This window comes from Corvus cornix, chromosome Z (genome assembly GCF_000738735.6).
Source record: "Corvus cornix cornix isolate S_Up_H32 chromosome Z, ASM73873v5, whole genome shotgun sequence".
NCBI lineage: Eukaryota > Metazoa > Chordata > Aves > Passeriformes > Corvidae > Corvus > Corvus cornix.
The window spans coordinates 53851920-53877767 of NC_046357.1; the positions used below are offsets into that span (position 1 = coordinate 53851920).

Here is a 25848-nt window from a genome sequence, read left to right on the forward strand (position 1 = left end):
TCTTTCTTTCTTTTCTTTTTCTTTTTTCTTTCTTTCTTTTCTTTTCTTTTTCTTTCTTTTCTTTCTTCCCCTTCCCTTCCTTCCTTCCCTTCCTTCCCTTCCCTTCCCTTCCCTTCCCTTCCCTTCCCTTCCTTCCTTCCCTCCCTTCCCTCCTTCCCTTCCCTTCCCTTCCCTTCCCTTCCCTTCCCTTCCCTTCCTTCCCTTCCCTTCCCTTCCCTTCCCTTCCTTCCTTCCCTTCCCTTCCCTTCCCTCCCTTCCCTTCCTTCCCTTCCTTCCTTCCCCTTCCCTTCCCTTCCCTTCCCCTTCCCCTTCCCTTCCCTTCCCCTTCCCCTTCCCCTTCCCTTCCCCTTCCCCTTCCCCTTCCCCTTCCCCTTCCCCTTCCCTTCCCCTTCCCTTCCCCTTCCCTTCCCTTCCCTTCCCTTCCCTTCCCCTCCCCTCCCCTCCCCCTTCCCCTTTTCCCCTTTCCCCTTTCCCCTTTCCCTTTCCCCTTTCCCCTTTCCCCTTTCCCCTTTCCCCTTTCCCTTTTTCGCCTTCTCTGCCTGTTTTTGGTTGTGTTCTGGGCTAGTTCTCACAAACTGATTTCTCAGAGAAGCATCTAATAATCACTTTAGATATGTTCAATTAGGGCATTCAATCTTTTCTAGCACTAAGTAAAGATGTGACAGGTTTTGTTATCGGCGGTATAGTTAGAGCTTTTTTAAGCACTCCCTTTCTTTCCTCATAAATACACCATCTACAAATAAAAACCTCCTGTCTTAAAGGCGTGACTCTCCCCTATGGCTCTGTCCACTTTCTGTCCAGTGTCTCCACATAAATGCAAACTCTGTGTCGCTCAACATATTTAATTTTTTTTTTCCCCCCAGCCAGGTACGGTTATGGGTGGTTTGAGGTGATATTTTTTTTCTCTTCAGAATTTGTGCTATGCTTTTCCCTGCTGATCCCTAAGTCCACATTTCCCTGGATGAGCCTCGGTGGCAAAGAGTCCCAATCACGCCACTAAAGCAGATACCAGAGGGTCTCTACGGAGCACTGGAAATTTCCCTGCCCATGTTAGCAGTGGTTTTCTGGTCGGGCACTGGGGGTAGAAAGGGGAGGAAGAGGACGGGGAAAGGATGGAGGGCAGGAGAAATTTTAAAAAGCACCCTGACACTCAGACAGGGGCCGTTTCCTTAACACCCATGGGAAAGGCCCGCCTGCTCTGCCCCACCACACACACGGGCATTTGGAAACGGGTATAGGGACCCTTTGGGGGGTGCAGAAACCGCCCCCCGGCCCCTACCAAAACTGGCTTCCGAGGCACGCTAGGGTAGGACACAGGATTTGGGGGCCACTTAGAAGTTCCCCCCGAGACCTGTATCTGGGTAGTGGGGGTAGAATGGACTGGGATTTGATGTTCCTCTCATCATGCCCTAACCCCATGCGGGTTCAGCCCCGAGGTGCAGCTGCATACCCAGAAGTACACCTCCCCTCCATTCGGTCAGCCCCGGCTGGAGGTCGCCTTATAGTGTGACCGCCCGCCCCCAGACTTGATAGGTTTTGTCATCTCAATTCTGGCGATGCAAGGAGAGGGGAAGCACCTCGAAAGCCCCTTCCAGGGGGGAAGCTACAGAGGGTTTTGGGTGCAGAGAACATTTGCAAAACACTCCGGTGGCTCCTCCGGCAATGGCTCTGGCCTTTTATTGCAGAAATGGTAGAGACGTGGGTGCTTGTAGATCCCGATCCCCGTCTCCATACAAAGGGCAAAGTTTAATAAAATAGCCCGTGTGTGAGGATCGCCTGGAACCATCGGCTCCATCCCCTAGACAAAGGTGGAAGCTGAGAAAGGAGAAGGAGGAGGGAGCGGGATCGCACTTTCTGGGCATCTAGTCTGAAGACAAGAGGAAGACGTGTTGAGGACACAGGAGAATAAAATCTGAGTTGGATTGTGTTGTATTAAACACAACATCCGAGGCCGAGCCTGTGCACATTTCCGTCTTGATATGCAATTAAATTACAGCAAATTCCTCTATAAGTAATATCGTTGGGAATCCTTCTTTAAGATTCAAGGATGTCTGAGGTTAAGTAGCTTTTAAAACGTCAGTTCTAAATGGTTAATGCAATGAATGGCTACCTTCAAATCCTAAACCCATTGTAAATATGCTATACATATGGATTCCAGTTTATCTCTGCCTATTTATTTTTAAAATGAGGGAAGCATTCTTAAAAAGCTACTTGCAATGCTTTATTTTAGGAAAGCAGATGTTAATTTTTTCACATATCATTTTATAACCAAGTACATATGTAAATTGGAAAGCATCCAGAACGCCTCTATTACTTGCTAAATGATTTTTAGTGGAGGCATATTATTTCTGGCACAACCAAGATATAGGTAACATCAATAAAATAAACATCTGGGACTTGGGCAGGAGACAAAATAAATGTGAGTTCCTATAAAAGCGGGGAAAGCCTTCGTGTAGAGGGAAACACACCTGCAAAGGAGTAAATCGGCTATTTACACAGCCATGCTGAAACCAGGCTCTCTGCCGTACAGTAAAAACAAAGAAAAAAAAAAAAGGTTGCGAAATTCCGGGAGAAAAACGCGATCCTGGATGTTGCTGTCTGCTAACATATCCCGGCCAGTGGAATCGAAGCCCTGGGATGTTTTCTAGACAAGGATTGCGCGCTCTCTCCCTCTCTCTCCTCTCTTAAAAGCAGAGTGTTTAGCTCGCAGGAATGTATTAGCCACACTCTCCTCCTGTCAATATTTAAGAATTCCCAGGGACTTCAAGGGGCTGAGTTTTTCCCTTTTCACAGCAAAATATCTGCGAGAGATGTTTGTGTTTGCAAGGAGTTTTACGAGGGATTTGAGTACATAAGAAGAGCAAGGCATAATTCATCAGCATAATAATTAACTGTATGCAATATTTATTGCCCTGTGATGTTTGTTATCATGCAGGCGAGTGCACTCAATTGAGGTTTAACAAATATGTGCGTTATTGATCAAATATAATGAATAAATATGCATATGTATTATTTATCTGTGCACATATGTATACACACAGGCGGCAGCATCTCGTTATTGAGGATGAGGAGAGTTGTCTGCCACTGCTCCTGCCTTCCTCTCCACCTGCCCCTGTGCCGAGAGGTTGCAGAGAAGTTAGGTTTTGATATTTTTTGTAATGTAAAATATCGCAGATATGGGAAAAAATAAAGGTCACCAATTAAATTGGTCTCAGCATGGAGTATAATTGTAACAAAACGCCGTTGAATAAAAACCAAAGATCTCGCTGGCTGAGGGAGCATCATCGCGAACCATCTGGTGCATATTAAAAGCAGTGCTGTAGATATTGCTGGAAACGTATGTGGTACCAGACACTATAGGCGCAGGGGCCTGCGAGCTTTCCATATGCTGGATGTGTGGATGGCGTGGCACACGGAGGGAAAGGTGTCGCATCGGCCAGGAGCTCTTAGGGCATGCTCTAGATTAATCCTGATGGAAGTTTGCCCCGACAGAAAGGGGGGAAGGAGGCAAAGAAGGCAGAGGAAAGGCCTCTCTCCCCGTCCTGCTCGGTCTGACGACGATAGGGTATGCAACTGCTGACGTCACTTCGCATCAGGGCCGGGGAACAAACGTGACCCAGGCAGGATCTCATCTGTTTCTCATCACTTGGGAAGTTTTTCTCGCTCCCCTCCCACCCTTCTTCCCTCTCCCTTTCCGTCTTTTTTTTTTTCCCCTTCTTTTTTTATAACCTACATAAACCGTGGCAGGTCCCATCCCCATCCTTGTCCCGATCCCCATCCTCGCTCTCGTCCCCGTCCCCGTCCCCATCCGCATGCCCGTCCCCTCTCGCTCCTTGCTGCCGCCGACCGGGCTCCCAGCAGGGAAGGGACGGGAGCTCGAGGCGCGCTCCACGCGGGGTGCCCGGCCCCTGCCCCCGCCCTGGGCCTGGGTCTTCCCTTCCCCCCCCCCCCCCCATTCCGATGCCATTGTTCGCACTCGCAACCCAACTTTAGCTGCCGATTCAAAGCTCGGCTGTCCCCTGGCTCCTGCATTGTCCTGAGGGTCACTTACTCTTTTCTCGGAGTTAGGCTCTGCTCCTTATTCTCTCCTCTTCTCTGCTCCGCATGAGCTGACGCGTCCTCCCCACGCACCCGAAGCTGCCACAGAGGCTCGTCTTGATAAACCTGCTGCTAATCTCGGCCCAGTGCAACAGAGAAATAAAAAAGCTCTCTCGCTCTCTCGCTCTCTACTTCCCCACACCTCCTTTTTTTTCTTTCCCCCCCCCTCTTCTTTTCCTGCAGGCTTCATTCCCCTCAGAGCGCTGCCGCCTTTAATTATGGGAGATACATTTCTTCCCTGGGAGTCATTCATGGGGACTTTTTAGGTGGAAAGACGTTTCAGCGGAGTTATTTTTGAGCCGGGACCGGTGCCCTATATCCAGAGGCTTTGAGTGAAGTGCAGATTGAGACATATCGGGTTCCCTATAAAAGGATCATTTCTTGTGGGAGGTTGGACACGAAGTTTGGACTCGTGACTTGCATTCCTGAGAGACATGCATATTTTAAAACAACAAAGCAAGCTCGGAAGAAGGCTTAGAGGAGGGGAGGGGGGCCAAATAAAAGAAAAACTTAAAGAAGTTACTAAGTTACAAACATCCGTCAACATGGACCTATTCGTGTGGCTCTCAGGGGGCAAAAAGTACCTGCTATTTTTTTTTGTCACTTCAGGGAGTCTCACCTACTTGCTGGAAGTTGATGTGGCTCTCCAGCCGCTAAGAAATGCAGTTTGGCTCAAAACTGGCAGTTTAAAGCGCTTTAGCGGCCTGTGAATTTAAATCCCAACTTCTTCTTTATCGGCTCTTTGCGTGAGCTGGTTCAGCGTTTCAACGGATATCTCACCTCTCAAAAAGAACCCCGGGCAGGAGAAAGACAAAAGGAGAGCAAACGGGGCGACTCGTGTGTTTGTTGAACGAAGCCACTGGCACATCCGATCCCGCAGTGCAGATGGAGGAAAAGTGAGAAAACAAGGTGAAAAAGATCAGCCCCGACTTGCTGTGAACCCTGAAGGGAATGGGGATGCTAGGGGCCGCGAGTAGCACCCCGCACTTCAATCTCCTAAGGGGAAGGAAGGGAAATATAAATATATATATTTAAATGAGCTGGCGCGGAGCTGAAGGGAGGGTTTGACCGCAGGCAGCGGCAGGTGGGGTAGCAGCTTGTGGCCGGACAGCAGTGAGCGCAGGGCTGCACGCAGCGGTGTGGGCAGCGGAGGCGCGGGGGTCTGGGCTGCTGCCGGGAGTTTGCAGACAAAAGGAGAAGGCCCAATGGTGAGCTGGATATCTCTGTTAGTTGTCAGCGCTGCTGGGAAATGCTAATCAGCCCTCGCTGAGCGGGGTGCAGCGTGGGTTGACTCCTGGCACACACACGCACATGCACGTGGGCTACCGCAGGGTCTCTGACACGCATACACACATCTCATTCCCCAGTGGGGTCGTCCATGACCCCCGTGCTTTGGTCTGGGCTTTGTTTGCTCCAGCGGTGGTAGAACCAGCCTTAAACATATTGCTGTCATATACAACAAATGCCTTCCTAAATAACACAATGGCATAGCTTACAGCAACCAGCCTGCTTCTTCTCTAAGGAGCCTCTCCCCACCTGCTTTTCACCCTTTCTTCTTTTTTTTTTTCTTTTTAACAACTGGGGATATTTTATACCTGAAGTTTTGGATTTGATCCATTGCTTTAAGTTTAGTGGAGGGTTCTGCAGAAGAAGAGGTGTATATACGATATTATACAGCCATCATTGAGATGGCTAACAGTGAATCTCTTGTCAGCCAGACAGTCCAGCTTTGAAACACTCCTCACATTATCCTGATTTTACAAAATTGGGGCTAAAGAAAAGGAGGGGAGGTATAATTTCCCATTGTCCCTTTTACTAATTATTGTCTTTCCTCGCAATTACTTTCATAAACTGATTGGGCCCCTTACATGTAGTGTCTTTGTATTTTTAATGGAGGCCACATGGATGCCAGAGAAGAGATCCTGACATCCCTCCTCAAGCTTTCTTCGGAACACCTCCACCACCCTCCTCCCGACACCAGCCCTTGCGTCTCAGTGATCATCAAAACCGGTCTAGCGAAAGTAGCCAGGGTCTCCACCTTTCTACGGCTCCGGCAGTGTCAGGGAGGGAGTGCTTCCGATCCTTCCTCACAGATAGAAAATGTACTTCTGTTTTTCAGATGGCCGCACCTTGCACCGGGACCGCCATGGAACAATGTCCGGCAGGGATGCCCTCACTTAAAAAAGAAAGGAGCAGTGGATGACTCCAAAGCACTGTCAGAGACGTCTTGGGAGAAAGAGGAGGGAGGGAAAAAAGGGCAGGAACTGTGAAGTGGGACCACCTTGGAAAGTGGTCCCATTTCCCATCTTTGCAGTTTCAGATTTGTTCCCCGGCTATTCTGCGCTGAAGGTGCTCAGACGGGAGAAGGAGTTGGTGCTGAAACGCTTAGGGGAGCATTTAAACCCAGAGCCTTCGATGAATGAAGAAGGAATGGGCGTGGAGGTGGAAAAAAAGTTGGAAAATGGATTCGCTGACAAGTAAGGATAATAAATGAGAGGCGCTTTCAGATAGATATCTCAGTCGTGAAATTGCACCCAGCTGGTTGTGTAAGCAAACAAATAGTTTCATGTTAGGGACTCTCGACTTGTGGCTTGATGAATAGAACACGACAGAGGTAAATGGCTCTTTAACTCATTTAGGAATAAAACTCTTTGCCTTCCTAAGTAAGAGACCATGTGACACCATGGATCCCGAGCAAATACTTTAACAAGAGTTTTATTAGTTTCCACTTCTGCTCCTGGATCTTTCCTGTCGTTCACCTCCTCCCTCACACCTCTGTCCTTTTCCCCTTTTTTTTTTTTTAATGTTCAACTCTTTTTTTTCTTTCTCTTCCCCCTTCCCTCCTTCTGGTTCTTTCTTTCACTCTCTCTCTCTTATTTTTTTTTTTTAATTCTTTTAAATTTTTATATTCCTCTTCAAAAGCCCCTTATGGGAGAAATTCTCTCACGTCATCAGCACCTGGAAACCCGGTAGGTTTGCAAGGTACCCGGATATATCATGTCTGTCCATGGCATCCGAGAGTTGTGGCTCTGGAAATGTATTTATTTTTTACTATTACTGCGGGAATCACTGCAGAAAACTCATTTTCCGTCTCTCTGACCCTCTGTGGATTAAAAAGGGAAGGGTGTCTAAAAAAAATCTCACATCAAAGTCAGTGTCTGTCTCACATCAAAGTCAGAAGTCAGTTAGAAAGGGAACCTTTTTAAGCAAATATATAGACATGTTTTGTGGAGGTCATGCCGTTTCTGAAATTAGTCCCAAAGATAGAAAAGAAACGGGAACAAACGTGGGAAAGGGCGAGGAGACCGATTTCTGCCTCTCCCGGTAAAGCAGAGAGCAGAGAAGACAGATATATGGGTCTTAAAAAAAGAAGGGAAGGGAAGGGAAGGGAAGGGAAGGGAAGGGAAGGGAAGGGAAGGGAAGGGAAGGGAAGGAAGGGAAGGGAAGGGAAGGGAAGGGAAGGGAAGGAAGGGAAGGGAAGGGAAGGGAAGGGAAGGGAAGGGAAGGAAGGGAGGGAGGGAAGGGAAGGAAAGGAAGGGAAGGGAAGGGAAGGGAAGGAAGGGAAGAAGGAAGGGAAGGGAAGGGAAGGGAAGGGAAGGGAAGGGAAGGGAAGGGAAGGGAAGGAAGGGAAGGGAAGGGAAGGGAAGGGAAGGGAAGGGAAGGAAGGGAAGGGAAGGGAAGGAAGGGAAGGGAAGGGAAGGGAAGGGAGGGAAGGGAAGGGAAGGGAAGGGAAGGGAAGGGAAGGGAGGAAGGGAAGGGAAGGAGAAGGGAAGGGAAGGGAAGGAAGGGAAGGGAAGGGAAGGGAGCCCCTACTCGGTATTTCAAGACTTATAAACTAACGCTTTGAATAGTCAAAATGTCCCATGAAACCGGAGGAAGCATGTCGACAGTGTCTGTAATAGCCGTGCACACGCGTTCGCGGACACTCCCTGTGAATGGCTGAGCGCCGGGACACTGCTGGAAGGGGCGGCTGCTGCAAGCCCTGAATCCCTGTTCAGCCCTCCGTCCCTCTGTCCGTCTGTCAGAGTCCATGCAGGCCCGCCAGTGCCGCCGTCCTGCCAACCCTGCCTTCTCCTCCCTCGGCAGCTGGTCACATCTGCTGTCTGTTGAGAAGGGGATGTCTGGCTGTCACACCCCGCAGGTAAGGAGAAAAAACCAAACCAAACCAAAAAACCAAGCAAACATACTCGCCTAAAAAGAAAAAAAAAAAAAAAAAAAAAAAGAGAGCCAAAAAAGCCACCAGCAACACCGGAGGTCCTATTGAGCCCTTTTTGTCAGATAAAAGACATTTCTCTCTTTGTGTAGATAACCAACCAGCCTCCTGCGAGTGAACCCACATAGAATCCACCTGTTCTTGTATTACTTCTGCTGCCACTTGCAGTGACACCGAGCCAGACTTTTCTTGCGAGACCCTCCATTTACCTCAGCAGGAAAAAAGTCTTTTGCATCTTGATCCGTCGATTTTATTGGTGGCGATGAGACAGGTCACTTGTGATGGAGTCCCATCTCCACGCTCCTTCCCCAGTTCCACCTTATTTCTAGGGATACGGGGAAAGGGGGGATTATCCTTTACCCCCACCCCTTGAGTGGGCTCATCACCCTCCTCCTGCAGATGAAGGGGGTGGATGGAAGCCGAGCCACCCAAACGGTGCCCCCCGGGGGCAAGGGCGTGTCGAGAAACCCCGGGAAAGGGGAAGCCGCAGCCCCTGGCGTTCACGGACAGCCGGAGGAAGTTGCGCACACACAGTCGCGCACACACAAACGACCCTTTCCTCGGCGCTGCCCCTGCCACAGCCGGCAAGACCCCCTCCTCCTCAGCTCGGGTTCAACCTACCACTTAGCAGCATTTCCAAATATTTATTCGATTAGATGTATAGAAAAGGCCTAATTGGGCGGTGGGAGGAGGCAAGCTAGTTAGCGAGGTGCTAAGAGGAGTGGGAAGGGGGGCTTTGTATCTGCGTTGCCCGGAGCAGGTCCCCTGCGCGAGGCTGGGTTGGGAGGGTCGCCCCTCTCCCAAATCCCACCGACACCCTGCTTCCTCCCCTCCAACCCCACCCCAGCCTTTGACGTGCTGCCGCAGCTGCTTGTGAGTATGGAGGGGCCGCGGAGCCCTGCGCGGCAGGATGCAGGGATGCAGGGGAACTCCCTGCCGACCCCGCCTCCTGAGGAGCCTGGGGGACCGAGGAGCCTCCAGGGACAGCGCCCGGGCCCCTGGCAACAACAAGGCAAAAGAAATGTAGATGGGGTTTGTTTTAAAGCAGTATATTATATGTTACGAATAAGTCAGCAGAAGCTCACTGAGGGACCCCAGCCCCTCTCCACATTCACATATTAATTTTTTTTTTTTTTCAGCAAATAGCACTCGATGACGCGATGATACAGTATTTTAGCTGCCATATGAATGCCCGAGAGGCTGCAGCGTGGCAAAAGAAAACATCCACTGACACAAAGCAGACTGGGTAGTTAACACTTCAGAACACGATACCGTCTTATAAGCAAAGTTTAATAAGGGATTGAAACACTTCTTTCTAGGCACATACATGGAAATAAGTGCATCTCGTACACCTCCTCTACACCTGCAAGTTTCTTGGCAATCCGTGGGTTATTATTATTCATAAATATGAAAATTATTGAAAAATACCTACGAAAAAGTTTATTTGTTTTCATCAGTGGGATAACACTGTAATGAATTTATTTACATCTCATTGGAAGAAACCAAGACCTGTTTTTCTCTTCCAATATCCCCATTTTTTTGTTTCTTTTTGGAGGGGGGTTGGTTTTTCTTTTGTTAGTTTGTTTTTGTTGTTTTTTTTTGTTTTGGGGGATTGGTTTGTTTGTTTGTTTTGGTAGGTTTGGGTTTGTTGGGTTTGGGGTTTGGTGTTTTTTTGTTTGTTTGGTTTGGTTTGGTTTTGGTTTTGTTTTGGGGTGGGGTTTTTTTGTTGTTTTTTTGTGGGGGTTTTTTGTATGTATGTATTTTTGTTTGTGTTTTTAACTACTGATTCATCCGGGTCCCCAAACGCCCATCCCACCAAAAAGCAGTGCTGAAAATCCTTTCAGCACCTCCCATGTCTGAGCATTTCTGCTCGCTCCATGTTGAGAGCCCGGAGCGGCTGCTGGACCCCCTCTCTCCAGGGAAGGCCCCGGGGAAGGGACAGGAACAAAGCTCTCACTCATGCAGTGTCCAAGTGAGTGACAAAAGGGGGGATGTCTGTCTGTCTGTGTAACTCCCAAATTCCTGTTCTTGTGTGCTCAGGTCTGGAATTATCCAAGCCCCCCACTCCCAGCACCTATGAATATAGACCGTTTCTCCATCCTGAATGGGGTGATACCCCCATAGAGGATTTGCCCGCAATGTTGATTATCCAGCTATAACTGTCTACTGTATAGAGCTGCTCTCACCTAAGATCTGCTGCGCCTAGAATATTAAATACCCCAAGCGAGTTGAGGAATCTTGTTAAAGAAAGAAAAAAAGGGGGGGGAAAAGGAAAGAAAGAATGAAAAAAATGGGTGGGAGAAATTGAGAGAGAGACAGAAGGAGAGAGGGGAGGGTATGGAGGACAGCAAATTAAAAGGAAAACACTGCCCATGTCTTCACAAACTGAAAAGTCTGCCTCATCCAAGCTTGTTTGGAGGGCACAGGAGGTGTCTGTGTGAGGGGGACAATGTTATTTTTAAAGATCCAGCTTTATTAATACATTAAGAAAGAGCTCCCTTGGTAGTATGTGTTCTTACAGCTCTGTCTCAGATCCTATAAAACATTAATGCACTGAAAGCTGTTACAGAGATCTGCACCACCAGCTAGAAGCCTTTACCTTCAAAGGAGCTCTGTTATAAAAACGATTTTTAATTTTCTGGGGGAAAAAAAGACAAGCTGAAATGCAGAGGGGGTTTTGGCACAGAGCTCAGGCCCTGGAAGTGGGTGGGCTGTGGTGTGGGATGTCACAGCCTGTGTTTTTTGCAAGGCCATGGCACATAAGCATACATGAAATGCACTAGCTCACCACCCAATGAGCTAGCATGCAGTAGGATTTCTATATTAATGGAGTGGGAATACCCTCCACACACAGCAACTGGAGTTGGGAAAAAAAGCAAGAGGTCTGTTCTGGCTGACAGTAAGCACAAGGCATGCACACTGGAGCATATATTGGGGTCTGCAAGCCCTTGGTATGTAAGAGAAGATAAAACCAAAAAACCCTCAACCCCACCCCAAGCCCCCAGAAGCCAAAAGCCTTCATGCCTGGGGACAAACAGAACCCATGGCTAGAGAATGCCTCCTGCTGCACGGGTAGAGATGGTGGCATATGGTGACTTCAATCCATGCCCACGGTATCTGAGAGCAAAAATCAAGGTGTGAACTCAGCAGAAAAAACAGGTGATGGGAAAAGGTGTTTCAAAAAGGGGTAGACCAGCCTGATAGGCCCATCAGCCTTGATGGAAAGTCTGTGGTGCAGCCCCAGTGAGGTGAGGTCACCTAAGGCATCACACTGCGACTCCTGCTCCCTCTTTTTAGGCCTTGACGGCTCAGCCCTAAGCTTACACAGTCAAGTCCGTTCTGGAGCATCCCATACTTTACGTAACTTATATTTTCCCCTCACAAGTATCTTTTAAGTTCTCCTTTTTAGCACCAGTAAAGGAGTTAAAAATGTAGGGAGATGTTTGTTGTTATTGTTTATGGTTTTTAATTTTTTTTTTTTGGTGAATTGTTGGCATATTTCAAGCAACAAGACTCATGGGTTGTGGGGTGATAAGTTGGGGGTTTTTTGCTAAATTCTTTTATTTTTTTTTAAATTCTCACTTCAATTTTAATTCTTGAAGAACAGCTTTGACAACATATATCGCACTCATTATAAGAAGCAAAGGGTTATATCAAAAATTATTAGTATAGAATCACAGGAAACCTGGTTTGGAACCAGAAAAAAATACAAAACAGATATAGATACATAGACACAGGACAATTCTTTTATAATTATTTGGAAAATGTTATTTTCCCCTAATTCTCCTTTTTTTCCTTTATGCGCATATGATGTTTTAACTTTTACCAAAAATGAAAATAAAGACTAATATATTACAAAATGAGTAACAATGTTCATGGTAAGTGTTTGCGCATGGAAATTTTGTTGTTGTTTGCTTGGTTTTGGGTTGTTGTTTTTTCGTTCTACACAAGGTTCAGTTCAGTTTCAATGCTTTTTTGTTTTGTTGGTTTACTGTACAGCATATATCAACAACAGTCCACAATAAATCCTGGAAGATCCAGTATCCCCTTCAGGTGTGATTAATATCCCCTCAATACTCTTTTTTTTTTTTTTTTTGTCTCTTTTATTAATATTATTTATTTCTTTTTTCCTCCTCTCCGAAAGAAAAAAAAAAAACAAAATAGGCCAAAAAAAAAAAAAAAGGCGAAACACCACAACCTCCACGGACGACAGGTCCGTCCTTCTCCCCTCCACGGCCACATCTCTGCTCCCACTCGCCCTTTCTTTTGTTCAGTGTCCACCTCCCGGGCCCCCCCGCACCCGACTGCCCCTCTGTGCGAGCGTTCCCTTCTCCGCCGCTCCGCCGCCTCTCTGCCGGGGGTGCGGGATGGGCTCTAGGAGCACTGGATGGACATGTAAGGCCAGTTGAAGCTGCTCCCCGACAGTAGCATATCCCTGATGAGGGTTTCGATGGGGGTTTTACCTACCAAGCGGACGAAGAAGAGCTGCTCGATGACGGAAGAGGAGACGGTGCGCAGGGAGGGCAGCCGCAGCAGCAGCTTCCCGAAGCGGCTGGGCTGGTTGGGGTACTGGCTCCGCACGTACTCCTCTAGCGCGCACTGCGACTTCTCCTGGAGGCTCTCGATGTGCGCAGCATCCGACAGGCCGCAGGCGTCTGCCCACCGCACCGCGCCCGCGGAGGCAGCCGCAGAACGGCGGCAGGCGGGGGAGAGTGGAGGGAGGAGGTGGAGGAGGAGGAGGAGGAGGAGAGAGGAAGCGGGGGGGGAGATGGTTAGTGGCTGGGAACCACATGGGGAAGCGCCGCGAGGATGGGGGGCAGCCCAAAGGCGCACCCCCCATCCCATCCCACCCCATCCCACCCCATCCGCGCACCACTGCCAAATAAATAACGCGACCTTGCTGTGCGTCGTCACCACCGTGGGTATTTTCACCCAGGATGCGACGGGGTGCCACCACCCCGCTCGTCCCAATCACATACACAAACACACCACCCCCCACACTTCCTTTCCACATCCCCCCCACCGACACTCCGCGCTGTCGAGCGTGGTTTCTGCTCCAGGGAGCCCATCACCGAGATGCTGGAAACCTGGACCAGCCCCCTTAAATAACGCCGAGAGGAGGAAAAATAAGGTATTGGGGAAAATAATAACAATAATTAATAACGACAATAATATGATGATAAGCAGAGCCGCGCACAAGCAGAGTGAGACACAAGGAGTTTGTTGACATGGCTGCACATCACACAGAGGCAGCGACTGGGACCTGCAGCGGCTGGCAGGGAGCCGGCTGGGGGATGCCGTGGGGCAAGGGAGTCTCCTCTGCTCCTGCCTCGCTGCCAGCGATAGCAAATTTGCCACGTCTTTGTGGGTTGTATGATAAATCCGGTGGAGAACGGCTAGTTTAGTCCTAGCTCGCGCTCAGCAGGCGTCTGTAGCTTTCAGACACAAAGCTGGGGAGACCTGCAGCGGCTAAGCCTTGCCTAAACGAAGCCAGAAAGACTCTTTCCTTATAGGTCCTTCCTGCACCCAAACTGTCACATACGCCTTGCACCTTGCAGAACTACCTGACCTGGGAAAAGGTGTACTAGTCTGAGAGCAGAAACCCTTCACATCCAGGTATTTATATCTATACACGTTATTCTGTGTATATAGATACAAGCAGAGAGGTAGAGATGCATCTGTGCGTTTGCACACACAGAGACACATATAAGCACATATCCTATCTCTGAGAACACAAAACCCAAACCAGAGGATAATTGTGCACCAGCTGCTTGTGGAGGGACTCACTCAGGAAACTACAGTCATGGAAAAGTGGTGGGTATGTCCAGATGGTTGAAACCATCCACATTGTTTCAAAGATTAATAACAGATATTAGAAACACCAAACCAAAACAGCAACCAAAAAACCCAACCAAAAACCAACCAACAAAACAGAAAAACCCCAGCCATCAAGACCAGAGCAAGGCGGTCAGGTAGCAGTGCAGTTTAACAGATCAAAGCCAGACTTTGCTAATATATAGATCCATATATGAATTAGTTAATGGGCCCCAAAAAGACATTGCAAAAATGTGAATGTAGAGTTGCGATGCTAGAAAGACACAACAAATTAACAAATTATTCAAAGCTGAAAATAAAATAAAATAAAATCTGTTGCACCGGCATTTCTGAAGCTTAAGTCTTCCCTTATTAAAAACTGACTTTACAAAGATTTCTGAACACCTCTATCTACAGTATTTTGGCCTCGAGCAAAAATACAAATAAAACAAGCCATAATTTACTAACTTCTGAGAAGGAGAACCTTTGACCTGAGCTGCGGACTTGGCATTCCTCAGACACACAATTATCTGAGCCAGGCTGCTCTGCTAATCCATACTGTACCTTTAATGCAATGATATTTTGCAACATCTAAAGCACCAGGTTGCAACATATATATCTATCAAAAGCTGGGGCCTGTTCTTGTTTGCAATACATATCAAAACCACAGACCTGTTCATATGTTGATTGCCACAAATCACATTCCATATTTACATATATCTTGCTATTTTACATGCATTATCTGCCCATTATGCATTAGGATCCTATTCAACTTCCAAACAATGCAATATGAAAGGGTCTTACTGACACCATGGCAGGGCTTTTTTCTTTATGCCCCATATGTCATACCCTTAAGGTTAGTAAAATATTTATCATGCATTTACGATAAGTGCACCTATAAGTGCAGGTCACTGGACAATGCGGATGGGGAACTTGCTCTCTAAAAGGGCGTCAGCCTGGTGTGTGTGTGTGTGTTTGAAAAATTGGCCATGGGTTTTGTCTTAGACCTCCAAAAATGCAGAATTTTCTTGTGCCGATAGTATGTATTGGGCTTCAATTATTTCAAATGGTCTGGCATATGCCTCTGCTTGGGTTTTCTTCCTCAGCCTTCGGTGGGAGTGGGAAGGCTTAATTCTCCTTTCAGAATGAGATTAAAAATAATAATAATTAAGGGATCCACAGCTAGATTAGATTATGCAGCCCGAAGAGGTGTAATGCATGGGAGAAATACTGCAATCTATGTTTACTGAAGGTGAATTATTATTCCATCTCAGGAAGTGGGCTAATGTGAAAATCCTCTGTGTGCCTTGCTTTTTTATATGACACTGTGTCAATAAGGGAAAGCTCTATATTTCTTCTTGCAGTGTATGAAAAAGAAATTATGTAAATAAATAACCATTACTGTTCAACACACTCCAGCCTTCCCCTCTGTAGTGGCGGCAGTGTATTTCATGTTACATGTTCAGAAGAGTTTAGTGTTCACAAAATATAGATGTAATCAGCTGGCATCTAACTAGAAATCAAAAGTTCTTATTGCACTGAAAATAGATTTATTTGATTTATGTTATCTGTCTCTGTCTCTTCCCGGAAACAATTATTTATGATGATGAAAAGGTAGATGTAGGAATTAATAATGCTAAAGTTTGGCAGGGGCAAAGGAGATGAAGGCGAGGAGGAGGGTACGGGAGAGAAGGGGAAAAGAGGCAAGAAAGGAGCTGGGTTTGGGTTACTAACCAGCTTTTGGATGGTGTCCAGAATTTTACAGATTGAATACATGTTCTCTGGAGCCCGAATGTAAAAACCACAACAGGAGAAATCCATGTCAGTTTTAAATACTTAGTCCTCAGTGAAGGAGTTTGGACAATATGCCTAAAAATGTCTTTTCTATCATTTAAAGTTTGTTTAAAAGTTGGATGACTTTGAGAAGGCTTCCCATGAATTCCCCTCTGAATATGCAATAAAAACAAGTTTAGTGAAAAGTGGAAATGTGCGGATGGGGGTAAGGGATAGTAGATTACTCCTGACAGCAGTATTTCCATTTTCTGAGATGTCCCGTGTGATTCTGCTCTGAAATAATATTATTTTTCCCCTCCTTCACTCTCCTCTCCACTGTGGGAAGGGGCTTCTCCCCTCACAAATGTTATTACATTTGTTTTTATTATAAGTAAGTGAAGGGCTCTTCTAAAGCCACTTACCCTTTTTCTAGCCAAGATCAATTGTTTTGGAAGTAAAGGTGAAGATTGAAGGGAACAGGGAGAGAAGAGAAAGAAGAAGAAATAAAATATTCCCTCAACCATATTCCCGTCAGGAGGAGCCTCCTTCACAGGGCCTTTGGCGTGTGGAAGGGCTGAGGCACAGGCTAGACATTTTCCAAGCTCTGCTTGGGAAGGATCTCTCCAAGTTGGGTCTGGGGAAAAAAAAAGCTTCTCCTCTACTGTCCCTGTGTATTGATGAGCTCCCTGAAATGAATGGGAAAGTCTGGGAGTCTGCAGGCAGGCTATGGAGTTAAATCACCCTGATAAATGCAGGCAGGTCTCTTTGTCACTCTTGAAAAACATGTTTCCATCAAGAAGACTTATTATGATAAAATACATTAAAATGTCGAGTTGGCTATTCAGTAAATCTTCCATTTGTTTTAAGATTTGCACATTATCCTTTGCAAAGAAATATTCCCTCCAACGCTGCGAGACTGCATTTGCACTGGAAGTAAAAGGGGGCAGTCACAGTACATGTCTCCGACCACCCTGCATACAAATTAGGTACTCCTGTCTAAATAAATTATCTGATGTTCAAATCGATATTAATACTACATTTGCTATATTACAATATAGTGCAAATTTAGGAGTCATTTTAATACAATGTAAATACTATCTTTCGTGCTTGAAAGGCAACAAATATTGATGGATTATAAACTCCTCAATGTTAAACAAGGCCTTTGAACGATTTGCCATCTTTGTTCAGGAATGCTTTTAATTTTGCCTTGGCCTGGTTTTAAGTCACATTTATTGGAACCATTTAGTTATTGCTAATCAGGAAAAGAGGGGAGAAACTCATACAAGAGAGGAGCTACGGGATGGGGAGAGGGGATATAAAAATGAAAAAGAAAAAAGAAAAACAAGAAGGAAAGGTGGCAGTTAGCCACATCATGATGATAATTAGAATAATAATTTAAAAATTACACTGCCCAGACTCTTATCTTGCCCTGTTTGCATTTCATATATTTCCTTCACATAGTTCCCCTTGATGTTTATAAATTCTCCCTTGCAGGTTACAATAATAGTATACATATTATATTCTTATAGGCTATGACCAGAGCACTTCAGAGGAAATGCTAATGCAACTTTCCTGCTAGTTAATTCAAACCATCTATCACAGGGAAAAATTGTTAACATGCATGTTTCCACTGCCTACACTTAATTTGATTTTGGGTTTTAGTATTATTTTTTTGAAGGGGCTGTGTGTTAAAGAGCCAGTATCAGTGGCAATGAGGGAGAGGTTGATCCCTGGACCGGAGTGTACCCTCATCAGGCACTATGCTTTCTCGGCCTCCAGTCCCCTTCCTTTAAAAATAATTCTATTGAAATATTTTTCCTAATTTTCCCACTGGTGGTCTGGGGGGTTTTTGATTTTTTTTTTTTTCCAGACGTCTCACATCCCCAACCCGTCCCCTCACCTGAGGTGAAGAGGACGATGGCTTTCAGGCAGCTGTACTCAGCCGAATCGACGTGCAGCGCCTTCAGCTTCTCCACCTGTTCCTGGAAGATGCGGATGTGGTCCATGAAGGCTACAACGCGGTCGGCCGACATGGGGGAGGCGGAGGCCGGCGGCGGCCAGGAGTGGGGCCACATGGAGGGGCATGGAGCACTGGGCAGCATTGAGGACGAAGAGCTCGCTCCAGGTGAGCCGCAGCAAGGCCACCTGGTCGGTGATCTGCAGGTCGGGGAAGAAGGGAATATTGCGGGCCCACTCGACGGCGCTGAAGAGCAGACGGGCGGCCAGCTCACAGATGTTCTCGATGCCCATGATGTTGTTGGGCTGCATGCACTGGCTGCCGTAGCGGGAGGTGGGGTAGGGCTCGGCCCGCAGCAGGAGGGAGATGTATCCCGAGAGATAGCAGTGCCCGTTCAGAGGGTCGCCGTTGGTCAGGGCGTACTGGCCGGGGTTGGGTTGGGTGGGCGGCATTCTTCCTCGCTGAACCGCTGACAAAAAGAAGGAGAGAAGGAGAGGAAATGTGCATCCAGGAGTCTCGCAGGCATCGCCCCGGCGCCGCTGCCAGACAGCCGGAGACAATGCCGGGCTTCTTCCCCTCCCCGCCGCCGCCTCGCCCCCGGCACACGCACAGGCACGGACAGACAGAGGCATGCGGAGCCGGGCAGCTGCCGCCGACCTGCGTTGCGCCCCCGCCCGGCCCCTGCATCGGCCCCGACCCCTGCTCAGGCAGCCTCAGCCCAGCGGCAGCCAAGCGCGTTCCACCCCCCCACCCCGACCACAATGCAGACAGGCTTCACAAAATAAACAGATTAAAAAGAAAGGAAAAAAAAAAAAAAAAAGCCAAGGCAAACAAGACAAATCCGCACACAACCCTCTCTTCCCCCCTCCTCTCTCGTAACAAAAGAAAGCCCCACACGTAAAAAAAAAAAAAAAAAAAAAAAAAAAAAATCAAAGAAATCCTCCGGGTGGTGAGAAAGTGGAGTTAAAAATCACAGCCAACTGTAAAAAATATAGCCAAGCTCTGTTGTGAATCCCAGCTCATTGCCCTGACAGCACTGAGATTTACAAGTAAACTGACATGTCGCTTTTAAAAATAAAATATTAAATAAAATAATCCATAAAAACAAATGCGTCCATATCTTCAAAAATACCTTGTCGTTACCCTTCAAGCTGGAACAGGTCGCAGCCCTCCAGCTCCCCACTGCTAACTTTATTACACAGAACCAGCTTTCCATAGAATCCCCCCTCCCCCGCCCAGCAAAGTTTTCCCTGCTAAAAGGAAGAGAAAGGTTAAATATTATCAACGGGAAGAGGGAAATAAAACAAAATTGTCCGAACTTACAATAGCCAAACATTCGTGGAAAAAAAAGGGGACGGTGTAATTAATATCTTTGGTGAGCTGTTGCCACTGCAAAAGCCTGCAGTCAGCGTTGCACAGTGAATGCACAAGCTTGCAACTGCAAAAACACTGGATTCATTAACCATCTCCACACAGAGCGTAAGCATGCCTCGAGTCCTGAAAGCTGACCAAAGTTGTTGGTTGTTTTTTTTTGGTGTTTTTTTTTTTTTTTTTTTTAAGTGTGTGCGTGTGTTTTACTCCATCAGTGCCAGCGTTTGCAGCCGCTTGCCATGTAAACAAATGTAACTTCAGGGGAAGATACGGCTACTCAGGCTTGTACCCTGCACACACAGACACACACCCGCACAACCGCACACGCTTGCTGGCACAGACCCGCACACGCAACCACTCATGTTTCTGGCGTCCCACATTTTTCTCAACTTTCTCTTTTCTTCCCCAACGAGCCCTCCCGCCACCCGGGCCAGACCTCTGTCCTGCTGCCCTCCAGCCTACCTCTCCCTCTTCAATCTACTTGTAAACCTGGCAGATATTTTTCATTTAGCTGCGAGCACATTTCTCACTTTTTGTTCATTTTTTTATCCTCCTTCCATTTAAATTTTTTTTTTTTTGCTTGCCTCCACTCTCCCAGGTGCCTACCAACAGCCCCTGCAGCTACCAATGAAGCCGTCATGTTTGTGAGCTCTTTCAGATCTGGAGCAGCTTAATTCCTTTTCTTGCGGCATATAAAATAAAGTTTTAAAACCCCTGATCCCGCAAAATCAACTATTTCGCTGATGTGACATCTTTAGAACATCTTTAACGATGGTCACAGGGTAAATTTTAAACCGAGAAGACACGTTTCTAGGAGAAAGGAGGGCAGGGAATCTCCCTACACGAGAATGAGTATGAGCGCAAGGAAAACCACAGCAACTTTTGGAAAGGAGGAGAAAAAAAAATAGCAGAGCAGTTGGAAATGGTGGGGATCCCGCTGCCAGATGCAGGCTGCGGATGCTGCTAAAATGAGAAGAAGCGGTAAAGAGGTTATAAATCGAGATTTGTATGAAGACTTTAAGGAGAGGGTGGAGTTTGATAAAGAAATAAAATGAGCAGCATGCTAACAAAAAAAAAAAAAAGAAGGAAAGAAGGAAAAAAGAAAGAAAGAAATGTCAGAAGTACAGAAACATGGTTCAGTCACAAACTTTCCTTTGAACGCATGGAATGAAAACAAGGCCAAATCTCGCACAGAAGCACCCTCCGGGGCACCGGGAAGCACAGGGAAGCAGGGATACAGTAGCACATTTCCTCCCTTTTTCTTTTTTTTTTTCGTTTTTTTCCCTTCCATCTTTTTCACACCCTTTCCTCTTTCTCTAATTAGATGTCTTTCATCTTTCTTCCGGGAAAAATGAGCCTGAGAGGTGAATCTACCGAGAAGTATTGCAGGTTTAAAAAGAAATGATGGGGTGGAAAGGGGGTGGGGAGGGGGTGAGGGGGAAGGAAGCTGAATGGAATCACATCTCGTACGGTAGAAAGATGTATCTCCCCCCACCCTCCGGTCTCATGCCAACAATAGACAAAACCACATCTAAAACACGCACACGCACACACGCACACACGCATACACGCGCGCGCAGGGGAAAGTGGGGATAGCAGCTAAATGATAAATATTTAGCAAGAAATTGTAGTAATAATAATAGTAGTAGTAGTAGTAGTAATAATAATAATCAATTATTATTATTATTATTAATAATAATAATAATAATAAAAAAAATTCTCTGCAAAATGATCAGGAAAGAGGAGAGTGTGGCAGTGCCGGAGAAGGGGGTGGGGAGGAGCAGGAGGGAGGGCAGGAGGCACAAACCGAAAAGCAAAAGAAAACACCACCAACCACCATCGACAATAACAACAGAACCTGGTGCAAAGCTGCCAGATGGAGTGCAGGCAGACGAAGAGATTGACGTGTGCATGGAAATATATAGAGAGTCCTGGATTGCTACGAAGAGCCGTAAAAAAAAAAAAAAAAAAAAAAATATATATATATATATGTATATATACATATATATACGTGTGTGTGTGTGTATTTATTTTTATATATTTATATTTATATGTGTGTGTGTTTGCACGCCGCGCGTTTGCGCGTGTGTATATATATATGTAATATGCATGTAGGTGCGCGTGTGTGCGCGTACGGACAGGCAGACACAGACAGACGGAGAGCCCTCGCACACGCATGCCTGCACAGCCACGGGGAGAGGGGAGAGATAGCATAGTAGGGAAGAAATATTCACCTTCCCGCCTCATGCCCACTTTGAGGCACTTCTTGAGGCGGCAGTACTGGCACTGGTTGCGGTGGTGCTGGTCGATGGGACAGTTCCTGTTGGCGCGGCATGTGTAAGTTAAGTTCCTGCGGACGCTCCTCTTGAAGAAACTTTTGCAGCCCTCGCAGGTGAACTGGCCGTAGTGCTTGCCGCTGGACTTGTCCCCGCACACCACACATTCGATGTGCTGCTGGCTCTGCCCCGAGCCCTGCTGACCCGCTCCTTGTCTCCGGCCGTGCCCGGCGTGGAGGGGGGGTCCCGGCTGGCTGGGGGTCTGCGGGGTGTGTGGGGCGGCCGAGCTCCCCTGCTGCTGGGGCTGCTGCTCCCGGGCCGGCTGCGTCGCGGCGGGGTTGGGGCCGCTCGGATTGCCCCCGGCCACGTCTTCCTGCGGATCTCGCCAGCTGCTAACTACCATTGCCATATCTCGGGCCCAAAAAAGTGCTGGGGAGCGGCGCGTCTCGCTGCGGGCTGCCGGGGAGTGAGGCGGGGAGCGGGGGGTGGCGGCCGCCCGGGCGCCGGGGGCGAGCGGAGAGCTAAGGGACCCTTGCTGCCGCCTGCCTCCGCCTCGGCTGCCGCCGCCGCCGCTGCCCTGCTGCCGCCGCCCGCTGCTGCCGGCTGGAGCCGCTCCTGCCGTTTTCTTTATTTATTTATTTTTCGCCGCCGCGAGCCCCCCTCCTCTCGCTCCCGCTCTTGCTAATTTTTTTTTTTTAGAGAGGGGGAGGGGGCGACGGAGGATTTTCTCCCTCTCTCTTTTCCTCCTCCTTTCCTTTCCTTTCCTTTCCTTTCCTTTCCTTTCCTTTCCTTTCCTTTCCTTTCCTTTCCTTTCCTTTCCTTTCCTTTCCTTTCCTTTCCTTTCCTTTTCCTTTCCTTTCCTTTCCTTTCCTTTCCTTTCCTTTCCTTTCCTTTCCTTTCCTTTCCTTTCCTTTCCTTTCCTTTCCTTTCCTTTCCTTTCCTTTCCTTTCCTTTCCTTTCCTTTCCTTTCCTTTCCTTTCCTTTCCTTTCCTTTCCTACGCTCCCCCCCCTCTTTAAAAGACCCCCGCCTGACCGCTTCCCCCCTCTGCTCCCGCTCTCCCCGGCTCTCACTGCCTCTCCTCGCCCTCCCCCCCCCCCCCCCCCGCCGCCACTTCAAGTTGCAAAATCAGAAACGGCAAACAAGGCTGTCGGGAGAGGCATTCAGGAGAGTAACACGCCGGACACGCACACGCAGGCAGACACGCGCGCAAACGCCCGGCACACGGCTCCCCACTCGCGCACACGCACACACGCACGGGCACAGGCACACGCGGTCCAGGCGCTACGAGCGCGGAGGATGTGCAGGCATAGAGGAAGCCGCGGCGCCGCCGAGGAGGAGGAGGAGGAAAAGGAGGAGGAGGTGGAGGAGGAGGAGGGGAAGGAAGAGGAGGAGGAGGTCGCCGCTCGCCGCTCTCCGCTGCCGGGGCTCGGCCGCCGCCGCTCCCGCGGAGGCTGCTGTCGCCGCCGCTGTCGTCGCCGCCGCCGGTGCCGGTGTGGGCTCTCGGGGAGGCGGGAGGTCGAGAGAGGAGCCGTCCGCCGGCGATCAGAGTATGGAGGTGTCCGGGGGCCAGGTCCAGGGCAGGGCGCCGTCAGCCATTCAGGGCGGCGGAGCCGGGGAGCGCGGCGGAGGCGGGCGGGGAGCTGAGGCAGTTTGATCTCCTGTCGCGGCGGCGAGGAAGGAGGAGGAGGAGGAGGTTGCCGGTCGCTGCTCTTTCTCTCCCGAGCTGCTCTCTCTCGCTCTCTGTCTCTCTCGCTCGCTCGCGCTCTCTCTCGCCTTTTTTTTTTTTTTTTAAAAAAAAAAAAAGAAGAAAAAATCGCAGAAAAAAATCGGATGTGACTAAATTCGCAGAGGAGACGAATTCACGGCGAAGTGTAAAAATAGAGAACGGGAATAATAATGACACTTGCAGGAAAAAGAGAGATCCAAAGTAGGTCGGTAAATAAATCCTCTTCCTTTCCTCTTTCTTGCCTTTTCCTTCTTCTTCTCCTGTGAGAGCGCACGATACTGGTTGCGAGGAAAAAAAAAAGAAAATCGGTGGAAATCGCCCCCAAAAGATTCTCTTTTTTGTTTGTTTAGTTTCCTAAAAAAAGTATTTCGTGTAAAAACTCATCACCCAGAAGAGAAGCCCTCCCCCAAAATAAAAAAATAGGCAAGAATGGTCAGAATAATAACGGTATTAAGATGTGAACGCGTTCTCTCTCTCTCTCTCTCTCTCTCTCCGGACTTTCCCCCTCCCCCCTGTTTCTCTCTCTCTGCTTTCCCCCTTTTTTCTTTCTTTCCTTCGGAGTTTGTTTTTTTTTTTTTTTTTCAGTTTCACCTCTCTTCTCTTCTCCTGCAGGAATGAAGCGAAAGACACAAGGAGGAAGGGTGGAAAAAAGAAGAAAAGGAAAGAGAAGAGGGAGATGAAGGGGGGGGGGGGCACACAACTAATAGAATATGCAAGAAAGGGAAGGGGGGGAGAGAGGGAGCGAGGGGGAGAGAGGGAGAGAGAGGGAGAGAGAGAGAGACCCAAAAAATGAATGCGTTTAAACGGGAAGCCTAGCAGAGCAATGTTTCCGAAAGGGGGATCTGCGCGAATGTCTGTATATAGTGAACTTTGACACTACTATTGAAACTGACACGTTTCTATGGAGATCGCTGCCTTATATGGAGCTCGTGTCAAGGAGCCAAGAGAAGGGCTGCTGGCAACTGATAATCAAAGGCGACTGACTGGTCAGAGCCCTGAACTGGGGGGAGAGAAAATGGGAGGCTAAGGTTAGCCAAGCCTCCTTCACTCCATTGGTTACCCCCCCAGGCCCCCCCTCCAGCGCTTTTAGCCCCTCTTTCTTTTTTTCTTTCTTTTCTTTCTTTCTTTTTTTAATTTTTTTTTTAATTTTTTTTTTTTTTTAATTCTCCGCTACCTACTGACTGGGATGGGGAAGGGAGGGGAGGAGGGAGGGGGGAGGAAGGGAGGGGAGGGAGAAAGGGAGGGAAGGAGGGCAGAGAGAGGGAGAGGAGATTCTTCTGACAAGCACAATTTACACTGAGATCCCCCTGTGCTGCTATTTACTTTGAGACCTGATTAGTATGGGTCGTCTACGGCCCCTCTACCCCCCCACCCCATCACACACATGGCCAGAAGAGGATGCATTGCGATAGGCAGAAAGGGAGAATTAAAAGGGGACGATGTGGGCTCCCTGTGAAAAGTTGGTGTGAGGTTTTTGTTTTTTCCGTTACAGATCTGAAAACGGGATTTGTCTCCCGCTTTCCAGCGGTATTAATGATGGAGAAGGAAACACTCGCGCTGCACGGAGGAGCAAGAGCCCGTTTATGCGCACCCTTGCAAACACACGCGCTAGAGTCCACACACATATTCAAATCCCCATATGGTCCCATCCCACTTCGGGCTATTTTTACCGCCTGTCCCTCGTCCCTCACCCTTCATTCCTCACCTAACATGTCCACCCGCAGCCCCGCAGGTCTCTACGCTTCTCGCGGGGGTTTCACCCCTACCCTTTAATTTTATTTTGGAGGTGTGTGAGCAGTCAGAATAACCCCAAACGCCCTGCAAGCAATGCCCTCCCCCTCGCTCCCCTCCTCCCGGATCCCCCGATCACCCGAAGTTGCTCCATCCGTGTAGGGGGGATGCACGGAGGGGGTGGTGGGGTGTTTCTTCCCCTCCTTCCCCGCCGCTCCCCTCCGCGGCCCGGCTCCGATTCGGCCCCGGCGAAAAGGAATCGCTGGCTCCGGCTGCCATCTAGTGGGCACGGAGCCGTCGGCCCTGGGGAGCCCGGGAAGCGGGGGTACCGCGCCTGTCTGCAGCCTTCCACCCCACTCCCTACTTTTTAAATTAAGTTCTTTCCCTTTTTTATTTTTAATTAAAAAATGCACTGAGGAGAAGACCCCCTTCTTTTAAATTTCCCTCTCTCTTACAAGCCTGCCTTATCGGCAGCTTCCCTTTTTTCAGTGGTCTGAAATTTGCCTTGGGTCGAAAGACTGCATGTGACAAAGAAGAAACAGACTGTGAAAACGGAACACCTCCCCTCCGCAACAAAAAAAATCCCACCAAAACTAACACCCCAGGCCCCTCTACTCTACACCATACCTTTCTTTTAGCTCCCATAAAAGTTTATAATCAGATTAGAAGCTGGATGGAAAACCTGCAGGAAGAAAGGGAATGAAATTGGTGTCGGAAGTTTTATTGTTATTGTTTATTTTTGTAAAGTTATGTTGCTTTAATTAAAAGTAAAGACAAAAAAAAAAAAAAAAAAAAAGCCCCTCAACTTTGATGTATAGTGATCACGATATTTTTTTTCTTTCCCTGTCAACTCTGAAATCTGAGGCTGGGAGCCGCCTGAAGAAAAGA

At 48.1% G+C, this 25848-nt stretch overlaps 1 protein-coding gene across 1 annotated transcript; it reads right to left on the bottom strand.

Moving 5' to 3' along the window:
- Positions 1–11793: 11793 nt before the first annotated feature.
- Positions 11794–22299, bottom strand: NR2F1 (nuclear receptor subfamily 2 group F member 1). The gene is given in 6 exon segments (XM_039567499.1): positions 11794–12966; positions 17799–17941; positions 17943–18324; positions 21461–21707; positions 21710–21745; positions 21747–22299. Coding segments are annotated over 6 exon segments (1254 nt in total). The 5' UTR covers positions 21912–22299; the 3' UTR covers positions 11794–12685.
- Between the last annotated feature and the right edge of the window lie 3549 nt (positions 22300–25848).